Raw genomic sequence first — 11,090 nt, forward strand, 5'->3', positions numbered from 1 at the left:
TCTGAAGGAAATATTTCGGGCTCTAGGCCTATTATGCTCTCCTACGCCCCCCAGTCTCTGAAGACGTTGCGTCCCAAGACCCCGCCTCGCCTGAACTAAGCCATGGAAGCAACAATAACACCTTTTCGGTTATTCCAGAGGTTCCCCAGTCGTCCAGAAAGGATCATTAGTCGCGGATCGACAGGACACTCATCGCCCAAAGCGTTTGGAATTAGTTTCAGGTACAGATAAGGCAGCGAAGCTATGTGCTGAAGCTTGCCGCGTAAGCATTGCTTGGTTGACAAGGCGTCCACTGTCGAGCCAAGAATATTGCCTTTGCGGTGACCAAGGCTGGCGTCTCTACGGTCTGATATTTCTACCCGTTCTCGACCACCTGTCCGGTTTTAACAAATATGATACACACTAGTCAGTCAGTCGTGTTTGACAGGCGTTATTCCTACATTATTTTCCGTCCTCGATTGCGCGGCATGCATGCATGAGAGCTCACGGAGAGGTACAATATCCAATGCTTTGGAGTCCGCCAAACTGGACAACACATCTATGTTACATGCAGATACTTTTGATCTCTATTGGCTTCAGTGCTGGGATTTCACATGCTTCAATGTCTCTCCAACATTCGTCTCCTCTGCCGGCGTGCCTTGTTGCACCATGAGTTTTCCTAGAAGAGCCAAGGACCGGAAGTTGATTCTGTATAAATTCCGCAGATCTCTTCAGTTTCTACGTTTTCCTCCAAAGCTCAACCCTACTTCTCTTCCTTCGACTTGTGTTGGCCATGACTATGGAACTTGCTCAGCAATACGGTCCCAAATACCAAGATCCTGGGGGAAAAGAGGCCTTGAAACGGGAGCCGGTGCCACCTCAACCCGATGGTCGAGCACGTTCGCACCGCCTACTGCAAGGCGAGCGGCAGAGTCTGGGATTGAAGGCCAACACGGAAGAATATCAGAGCCAATCCTCCGAGCCTACGGGGTCGAGCAAGTCGTCTTCGGAACCGTCCATCACAAAACCCCTGCCGGCTGCACCGTACCACGTTCTAGAGAAAAGACAGAAGAGAGTCATTGTCTACCTCATATCCATGGCCGCTTTTTTCTCTCCTCTATCGTCCAATATCTATCTCCCAGCAGTCGATCAGATTGCAAAGGTATGATGTGCTGTTCAAAACAATCTGCCAGAGCCATTCTAATCAGAGAGTTAGGATCTTCATGTCACTGTCGGCGCTGTCCTCTTAAGCATTACTGTATACATGGTTGTACAGGGGCTGGCACCCTCTTTTTGGGGGGCGCTTGCGGATTCAAGAGGCCGGAGACAGACTCTGATATACACATTGACATCATATTTGATTGCGAATCTTGGGCTTGGGTTGACGCCCAACTTCTCCGCTCTTATGGTATTCCGTGGCTTGCAGGCATTCGGGAGCTCGGCCACAATTGCAATAGGTCAGGTCAATCACTCTATGCGCCCACAGCCACTAATAGCCATGCGTCACAGGCTCTGGTATCATCAGTGATCTTGCAGAACCTGCTGAACGTGGTGGCTTCGTTGGGGTCTTCAGTGGAAGTCTGTGATTCTTTTTCCTTTATTCCCCTGGCCGTTAGGCTGATGAAACTACGTATAGTGCGTATGCTCGGTCAATCCGTCGGCCCTGTGGTTGGAGGTACACTCACTCAATTTCTGGGCTTCCGTGCCATATTCTACTTTCTCCTTATCCTCGGAGCGGTTGTTGTTACGATCATCATCTTGATCCTTCCGGAGACGCTACGGTCCATTGCCGGAGATGGAAGCGTCAGATTAAGAGGTTTTCTGTATCGACCAGTGCTTCCTCTTCTTGTGGATGAGCCAACAGGCCGAACGGAAGCGGATCTCGGCGGCCGAGCAGCCTTTTCCTGGGCCGCCGTATTTCAACCTCTGAAGAGCTTGTTGGCTAAGGACGTCTTTGTCACGCTCTTTTTTGGGAGCATCGTCTACGCAGTCTGGAGCATGATGACTGCCAGTACCACCAAACTTTTCAAAGAACATTACAACCTAAGTAACGTGCAGCTGGGTTTGGCCTTTGTACCCAGTGGTTCGTTACAAGACACCAGCGGGACGCGACGCACGGGCACAAGCTAATCGGAGGCAGGACTTGGCTGCGTCGTGGGCAGCATTGCAACAGGAGTTCTCCTAGACCACGACTACAAGAAGACAGAAAAGGAGTACCGCAAACGGCGCAAGCTTCCTCCTTCGACTAAGATCAACCCAAGAGACTTTTCCGACTTTCCAGTCGAGCGTGCCCGGCTCCGCAATCTTTGGTGGGTAGTCATGCTATTTATTGGGACTCTCGCCGCATTCGGGTTCAGTCTCGGTACGGACATTGATCTGCCATTTCTGCTACAGTTCATCAGTGGGTCGACTTCCTGCCTTGCTTGACCGTTTCCGACGTCCGTCACTAACGAAGTGATCCCAAAAGTCTCCGCCACGGCGACATCCGTTTTTAATATCAATTCAGCCCTTGTGATTGATCTCTTTCCCGGCAAATCGGCCAGTGCAACGGCCATGAATAATCTGATGCGGTGTTCTGTTGGTGCTGTGGGCGTTGGAGTGACTGAGCCACTGTTGTCTCTCGTTGGACCCAAGATTTCCTTTGCGATATTGGCGGGAATCACGGCCGTGTTTTCATCGCTGGCCTGGGCACAGTCGAGGTATGGCATGCGGTGGAGGATGGAGAGAGAAAAGAAGAGGGATCATCAACAAGCAGCTGTTTGAACCGAGACAAATGGGCGCAGACGGTATCGAGACACTTGTGGCGCAGGACCATACTTTGACCCGGGATTGTCATGTGTCAAAGCCTCCAAGCCACCAGCGGACACTGTGATTTCCTCCCCCCGTGGTTTGGTTTAGATTTTGTATAGATCTTTCTAGAAGTTTCAGATCTTAACCTTGATTTGACTCTCGCAAAGCGTGCTTTGATCTACTACAGCACGTTTTGGGGAAAGACTAGCACTGGGTCGTACCATCTATCTAAGTTTTGACCATAATTAACCGTAATGCGTGAGCTTATTATAATGAGAGGCTCTCTCATTTCTGCCTCCATTCGTCATATCGATTGATGTGAGGACTCTGCTTCTCCCGTCCAGCTCCGGAAGTTCGATTCTCGGTTTCATCCTACAGGTCCGCTTAGCCCACACCAGCGACGGCGATGCTACGAAAACGCCTCCAACTTCAAAGATCGTATGAATGACGCCTGGTGCAAGTGGGATCACGACTGGCCCTGCCACTTGGCCGTGCATTTTGAAGTTAAAACGACCGAAAACATGACAGGACCCGCCGGGAGTCCGGCCGGCGTCCGATTCGTGCACGTCCAGGCAGAATTTACTGCCTCAACTGTCAATTTTGGGGGCATGGAAAGAGGGGGGGGTGAGGGGAGGGGAGGGGAATGTAATTGTGTTTGTCTGGATCTGTTCGGCGAAGCCATAAATTGAGACGCAAGACCCTTCTAATATAGAGGGCAATCTCGTCAATGATTTCTATTTCGTTTCGGGCACAGATAACCATGTTCCATGGCACTGCCTTGGCACACCTGGTCCAGCCAGTTGACACGGCAGTCCTCTTGATTAAGCCAGAAAGCAATGGGGGCAAATTTGTTTGGTTCACAGCCGTTACACCGGTCTGAATCGGGGCAGTTGGCGTAGACGGTATGTTGGTAGCCAATATCTCGAAACCTAAGGGGAAATTATCAGCCAAGAACCTCCGTGGGGCTAAAGAGGGCCATTAATTCGGGGGCCATAGTAACATACCAGTGGATTCTAGAGATGTTTTCGAATAACCCCACACCTATGCTGTGCACCGGCGCGTCTCCCCAGCGCTCGTAAAAGAACCCGTTAGAGCGGTCCAGATGTTGAAAGTAAGAATCGTAAGCATCACCTCTCCAGAAGTTGAGGTCGGCGATCTCGAAATTACTCCAAAAGTGGCATGTGCTGAAGCCGTTTGCCCGAAGGTTGACATCAGGCCTGTGCGTATTGTCTGTCAGCCATTTCCAGGCGTTATTCTGGCCAAGGTGATGGGAATTCTCCACGAGGAAGGCGAGTGTTTCCGGCCATAGCGAGGGGAGAGTAAGAGGATCGTCATAGATATTAATGGTGAATCCGTATACTTTGTCATTGTCTGATAAGTACTGGAAGACGTCGTACTCAATGGGGCAAAAGAGCCTATGAAAATAGTTGGATCAGTCAATCCGGGACCAGTAACACAACTCAGAACACTCTTCTTTGGGGGCCGGGAGAGGGGGGTAGGCCGGGGGGGGGGGAGAGGGGAGGGGAAAAGAAGAAGATAGCAAAATAAAAGATTGAGCTTCTTACTTGATCCAGGGTTCGACCCGCCAGTAATATCGAAGGTGACTAAGGGCAGGATGCTTGTAGAAGAAGCCTGAGTACCACCGACACATTTGATGATAGCTCAAGTCTGACGCGTGCTTAACGCCACGGGATTTCATGTCGGCCATGTGCTTTGTCAATTGGTGCGGGTCAACAGAGCTGGGTACATCCCAATGCTCTGAAGGGATCTGTTCTGCAGGTACGTTTATGAGAATCCTTTGCCACGACTCACACAGCCTGGATATCAAGCGGGGACTGTTACCGTAAAGACATGACGCTCGCGTTTCCAACCTGGTCCGCCGCTTAAACTCTTCAGTGAAGGGTTTGTCATTGAAGAAAATCCATGGATATCCAAATTTGGCGTTGAAGTTTCGCTCCATCTGACGCATGGAATATATGATCCCATCTAGTTCTTCGGTCCGAACAAGGGCTATAATTGCCGAATCGTTTCGCGGCGACGACTGATTGCCCATGTCTGAGACATGCAATAGCGGTGTCTTTGTAGCAGGTTCATTCATTGCTGTACGAAACAGACAGCGAGGTTAGGACTGACATGCCAAGGCGCATAGGTGCGGCGGGTTAACATGGGGTAGAAAAGCAAGCCTTACGGATTTGCAATGCTCTGATTAAAATATCCCCCGAGCTCAGGAGTAAACCGCGATAGAGGTACAGCAACAGGATAACGCATATCAGAATGAAAACGAGGCAAATCGAAAACCTCCTTCGCCAATGCATGTCTGTTCCAGAGCGGCCTTCTCGCAAAGAACAGGGATTCCACGGGTTACCTCCCACCCCTCGGTCATGGTTAAACAAGAATCCTCAACTTGTCTTCCTCCTTCCCCTATGGGAAGAGCTTATTTAAATAAGCTTTGGGAGTCCCCGAGGTCTAATTTATCGCAGCTACCCAGGTCTTGCCAGGTGAAAACCGGCCACGAGTCTGATCACTGAAACGGTACTGGGGTATCATGGCGACGGAGGCGGTGGCATTTGGCCACGTGAGGAGACTCCAATCATGTTGGCAGATTTCCGGTAGGGCTTCTGACGAACCGATCCCTTGCCCATTTTGGCCACGCCAGCAAGCAAATATTAAAGCCGAACCCATTACACCGTCGCAATTACCAAAGGTTGCCGCGTAAGCATTTTCTTGGCAGACGCTTGATCCCCGTGCCAAGATCCCGCTAGCAGCGAAAGAGGAGCCAGGGGAGCTCAGCCTTGGGAGGAGCGGCGGTCCTAAGCGGCGGAGGAAAGTATTGACGTGGTGGTACGGTAATGATCCATACCGAGTACCTAGGTATCTTTTGGCAGCTCAGTTAACTACGAGTAATCTTCGCCCACACCGACCTTTGTCTACCAGTACTGCTTCTGCAGACTCGTGATGAGTCTTTGCAGCTATGTAGCATGCCCAACCGTGCCAAACAAAGACCGAGTCTGACCCGAGTTCCAATACCAACCCAACCCCGCTGGTACAACCAGAGGCATTCTCAACTCAAGCGCAGACATGGTCCGATTGAACAGGATCCTTTACCCAAGACCTGATTTTGCTTGGTCGCAGCCTTGGTGAAGGAGCCAAGCACCCTTCTGGCGGACCTGGACGTTCAACGTCGTGTATGCAATGGCTTTCGCGGTTTCTTAAGGTTGAGCGGCTAGGTCTGCGATCACAAATTGATGATATATATGTACATTTTAATCATCGTACTGCAAGTCCGAGATTTGTTGTCCTACGTCCTTGTAGCTCCATCGTGACACTGGAATGGCTTCATCCAAGTCTGACCCAGCCAAGTCCTGCCAGCGTCGGCTCCCAAATTTAGTCTCTAGATTGTTCAGAGACCCTCCGCACCGAGCACCCTCATTCTGGCCTCCAATAGTCTCGCGTCCAGCTCTTCCGCTTCTTTCCACCGCCTTTGACTCCTGTATGTCGACGCCAGGTGGGCCATGATAGTGAGCGTCGAGACATGCTCGGCTCCTAACACCTTCAAACTGGTCTCCATCACTTGTATGTACAACTGTTCCGCCTCCTGACTTCCATTTTGATCCAGGTCTGTCGAGATAGTGTTGTCGTTCGTACTGGTTGGCGTATCGAGATGTTCGATCCCTTTGATTACTGAGCGCTGAACGCGATCTTCGTCATGTGGTAGAGACTCGTTCGAGGGTATATGAATTGTATCACGAATGAAGGCACTGTCTTGACCCTCGTTTGCCGTTTCGTCATCCAGAGTGGTGTTCGGGGAGGCATTGGTCATTGAGGATATTGTCATTGCGGGTGTCGCCGCGGGTGTTGTCGGAAGGGTCATGAGCTGGTCGAGGCATTGATCATACAAGACTCCAATATTTTCAGTGGACGCAGCAGGCTGCGGGGGGCAGCGTGACGAATACGAGCATGTTGAACAACACGTCCCACTTCTGCGTTCCTGTTGTCTGGGAGGCAGGGGACCTGGTGTCTTGGGTGCCGATAATTTGGGCATTATTTGTCGAAACGAAGCAGGCGCAATACCAGTCGCGTTCCGGGGCGCGTCTTTTCGACTGTCAATTTGCTTGCGGCCTGGATCGATGCCGACAGATTTCAATAGGTCTCGCAAACGAGCATTTTCAGCTTTAAGATCGGCAAAAGCAATGCGCTGAAGGTCCGCGTCACGACAGGCAATATAGGACTCGTGAACCCGTCTCTCAAGAGATGCAAGATATTCCTGGCGTCGAGCACGGCTGCGGCGCTGATTGTCACGAATCCGTTCTTGCTTGTACTTGGAAGCAATAGAAGTGGTGCTGTTCTTGGCCGACATGAGTGGCTAAGGCGCGATGGCTGTGGAAGGAAGTGTGTGAAGTGCCCCTGTGAGGACTTGACGTCTTGTAGAAGCAAATGTTAGGAGCCCTTTTGGCCGCCATGACGGTCATTACCGTACCTGTAAAGACAAGTCATTCATAGGTACCAACGGGTGGTCACAATACCATCCTCCCCCACATAACCCCCCCCCTCCCCCTGCCACCAGACATATCGACAATAACCAGCCTCTGTCTCTCTCCCTCTTCCTTTTGTGCCTCGCATCCGTCAACACAAGTCGCTGCCTTAGCGTCAAGCCGTTGTTCTGGAAACAGGGTCCCTCGCGTCCCCTAGCTAAGCGTCGGCCATTCTCCCCTTCACGGCCAATGTGCCCTGCGGGCTTCGCGTCGCACCCTCCTTAGACTTGGTCTTGCCGCACGTGAGAACCAGCTTCGAGGTGCGTGATCCCGCACCTGACTGGGAGTGGTCCTGCCGAGTATCGAGCTGGGGAAAGGAGCACATTTGCGACGCCAGAGATTTGAAGATTCGCTGGCCATGGTCAGAGATAGACCACCGTCCAGATGAAAATGGCCTGCGCACTGGTCACTGCTGGAGCTGGACTAATATTCCGCAAAATCTTCGCAAGATGACCGAGCTCAATGACAAGTCGCCCCGCTTGCCTCAAGATTTGTCGGTGATCAACATTCATCTGCCTTGCTATGCTCGCATTTTCGGAACACGTGCACTGGCATAGTCCCTTATTGGCAGTATTTTCACGGTCTCATCAAGCATGCAGCCACGTTAGGCAAAAAGCAAAATGACAGAGGACAAAAAGAAAAGACAGGTGGTCGGCAGCATCTTGTTTATAGAGTGCCAGCTTTGACCCGGTGGTTCGGTGGTTCGGTGGTTCTCATCCTTTTTCTTTCTTTACCCACTACCGGACCATCGAGAGAAGGACAAAGGAGAAGATGCTGTGCTTCGTGTACGCCGGCCTGCTGGCTGCTGGCGTGGTTCAGCTGGCCCATGCTGCCACCAACAATACTATCAACTCGCAGCTTCGTCTAGCTTATGCGGGCGACACTGGCATGTACGTCAGCTGGAACACGTTCGAGAAATTGGCCCGTCCGACTGTTCATTATGGTCTGCTCCCAAACCATTTGAATATGACCGCCTCGTCCAACGTTTCCGTCACTTACCCGACCTCTTTAACGTACAACAACCACGTGAAAATCACGGGTCTCAAACCAGACACGCTCTACTACTACCTCCCAGAGCACCTGCTCCATATGAATTCGCACTGTCCATATACTTTCATCACTGGTCGACCGGCTGGAAATCCAGCAGAATTCTCTGTCGCAGTTGTCGTTGACTTGGGCACCATGGGAAGCCAGGGGTTGACAACTTATGCTGGAAAGGGTGTCTCCGAAAATAACACCCTCTCCCCGGGCGAAATCAACACGATCCAGTCTCTGGAGAAATTCAAGGGCGGCTATGATTTTGTCTGGCATCGTAAGTCTTCCCCATCTGTAACCAGGTGTGACCACTAAAGAAATGCCCTTAGCTGGTGACATTGCCTATGCGGACTACTGGTTAAAAGAGGAAATTCAGGGTTTCTTACCCAACACCACCATCGCCCAAGGATTTCATGTTTACGAGTCGATCCTCAACGACTTTTACGACGAGTTTACCCCGATTACTGCCTATAAGCCCTACATGGTTGGCCCCGGAAATCACGAAGCTAACTGCGATAATGGCGGTTATACCGACAAGTACCACAACATAACGTATGATGTGAGCATTTGTATCCCTGGCCAGACAAACTTTACGGGCTATCGCAACCACTTTCGGATGCCGAGCGCAGAATCTGGCGGCACAGGCAATTTCTGGTACTCCTTCGACCACGGCATGACCCACTTCGTCCAAGTCGATACCGAGACTGACCTTGGCCACGGCTTTGTTGCTCCTGATGAGCCTGGCGGGGTCGAGGGCGAAGACAGTGGGCCCTTCAACACCACGATAGACGCACAAACCAAATGGCTCGAGGCGGACCTTGCCAGTGTCAATCGCACTGCGACCCCCTGGGTTATCGTTGCCGGCCACCGTCCTTGGTATCTGAGTAACGCCAACGACAGCGGCACCATCTGCTGGACGTGTAAAGATGTCTTCGAGCCCCTCTATATCAAATACGGTGTCGACCTAGTTCTCTCAGGCCATGCACATGTTTATGAGAGACAGAACCCGCTGGCAAATGGTATCATGGACCCCGCCGGTCTGAACAATCCCAAGGCACCCTGGTACATTACCAATGGTGCCGCGGGACACTATGATGGACTCGACAACCTCCAATACCCCTTGATGGATTACTCTCGGTTCGGGCTCGACACGCTCAATAAGACCTATGGATGGAGTAAACTCACGTTCCACAACTCCACGCACATGACGCATGAGTTCGTCGCAAGCAAGTCTGGTGAAGTGCTCGATCTAGCTACACTGTATAAAGCTAGGAAATAACCTTTCTGATGGTTATCACGGCTCGTCGCACGATTTACTGATAGGAATCAGCGTCTCATGCGGTCACGAGGAGGAGGAAGGCACGAGGAAGGTGACGGGAGGGACTAGCCTTCGAGAGGCCAAGGCCAAGGTTACTTGAAGTCGTCAGTTGATCTCGGGGAGGTGTACATATTGAGATCAGCTAGCATTGCAGAATTCACAAATTAATCCCATCTTTCTCTCATCTTCCTCCGAGAGGTCTTCCTGGCGTACAGGGTAGCTGAGATGTGAGTCGATTGTAACGGAGCCGGTTCGGGGACAGGAGTAGGGCGAAGACATTTTTGAAGTTCTCCATGGGGGTGAAGTGGATGCTGCAAGCCGCTGTAAAGGCTTCGGTCGGTGCATAGAAGGAGGTCTGGAAGGAAGAGTTCAAGAAGCGTGGCAATGATCTTGACGCCCCTGGCAAAATTCATCTGAGGAAAGCCAGCTTCCCTGGCGAGAGAGTGGTAGATTTCCACCCCCAGCCTCAAGCAAAGACGGGTGCAACGCTGTGACGTTCGAAGCTCTTCCCGATTAGCCAACGAGTCCTGGAAATCCGCCGTTTGCAGCGCCACCTCGACCCAAATCCTTCGGTTAAAAGTATCCTGTTGTGAAAAATCAAGGCGCAAGGCTCATCCCCCCACGGTAATGGTTGTGCAAATTTGCCGGTCCGTCGACATTTCTCGCCTCGCCGTCTTCTTTCACCCAGGTCTTGGACGTTTGTCCCCATCTCGAACGAGTCCTCTTTCTATGAGTTGTTCGATGAAGTGTAGACATATCCGATATTTCTGATCTCCACAGCAGATTCCAATACTGCATTGCAATATCTGAGTGCTAGTCAGGTTATTATATGATCACACCGACTGCGCCGCACTTTTGAATCTGACTTTGAACAGCGATATCGACGGATTTTAATTCTGGATGTCGTCATTACGAGCATACCTTCATATTATTCCAGTACTCCCATTCCTGTGCCGTGACGATGTCCCCCGGGGAGGAGTTAGCTCCACAACGGATTCATGGTTTCGTGTGGTGAGCAAAATCAAGCCCGTTGGATTGGTTGGAAGACACTCGCATGGTTGCATGGTGCTAAATAGCACCTCCCACATCGTCAGCGCTGCCACAATTGACCGGTTCATTCCCACAGCTGTCTTGTTTAATCGCGTTCTTGACAAGCGGTTTAGCATGTGCCCCGCCGGTATGCACTCTCAAAACTGGTGACATCCACCGGAAGGTGGAATATTTTCGATGTTGGGGGCAAATAAAAGCCGCCCCTCGAGGCACCTGAGTCTTACCTACGCCTTTGAGACCTTCGATGTTCGTACGTTGGCAGCTGTCTTTGTCCACGTTAGGGGGTACTATCTGGAAACGTTGTGCCACGGGCCAAGAGGTACGGCGACGCGGCGCTGTTCGAGGATCCCAGGCCGCCGTCGTGGTTGGTGCCGATCAGTGCTGCT

General features: G+C 51.5%; 4 protein-coding genes across 4 annotated transcripts; 2 read left to right on the top strand and 2 right to left on the bottom strand.

Annotated features, from left to right (window-relative positions):
• Nucleotides 1–772: 772 nt before the first annotated feature.
• Nucleotides 773–2,742, top strand: A1O5_03210 (uncharacterized protein; the record flags this gene model as incomplete). The annotated part of the gene is made up of 6 exons (XM_007743823.1): nt 773–1,141; nt 1,196–1,436; nt 1,489–1,557; nt 1,616–2,062; nt 2,120–2,380; nt 2,447–2,742. The coding sequence occupies 6 exons, from the start codon at nt 773–775 to the stop codon at nt 2,740–2,742; spliced, it is 1,683 nt and encodes a 560-aa protein (XP_007742013.1).
• A 751-nt stretch (nt 2,743–3,493) lies between these two features.
• A1O5_03211 (mannosyltransferase) lies at nt 3,494–4,867 on the bottom strand (the record flags this gene model as incomplete). Its single annotated transcript, XM_007743824.1, has 4 exons — nt 3,494–3,698; nt 3,774–4,184; nt 4,335–4,542; nt 4,612–4,867. 4 exons carry the CDS (start codon nt 4,865–4,867, stop codon nt 3,494–3,496), a joined length of 1,080 nt encoding a protein of 359 aa, XP_007742014.1.
• Nucleotides 4,868–6,169: 1,302 nt separating this feature from the next.
• A1O5_03212 (uncharacterized protein) lies at nt 6,170–6,604 on the bottom strand (the record flags this gene model as incomplete). Its single annotated transcript, XM_007743825.1, has 1 exon — nt 6,170–6,604. The coding sequence occupies one exon, from the start codon at nt 6,602–6,604 to the stop codon at nt 6,170–6,172; it is 435 nt and encodes a 144-aa protein (XP_007742015.1).
• A 1,468-nt stretch (nt 6,605–8,072) lies between these two features.
• On the top strand, nt 8,073–9,615 carry A1O5_03213 (uncharacterized protein; the record flags this gene model as incomplete). Its single annotated transcript, XM_007743826.1, has 2 exons — nt 8,073–8,613; nt 8,666–9,615. The coding sequence occupies 2 exons, from the start codon at nt 8,073–8,075 to the stop codon at nt 9,613–9,615; spliced, it is 1,491 nt and encodes a 496-aa protein (XP_007742016.1).
• Nucleotides 9,616–11,090: the final 1,475 nt, after the last annotated feature.

Source organism: Cladophialophora psammophila (assembly GCF_000585535.1).
Source record: "Cladophialophora psammophila CBS 110553 chromosome Unknown aczJe-supercont1.4, whole genome shotgun sequence".
NCBI lineage: Eukaryota > Fungi > Ascomycota > Eurotiomycetes > Chaetothyriales > Herpotrichiellaceae > Cladophialophora > Cladophialophora psammophila.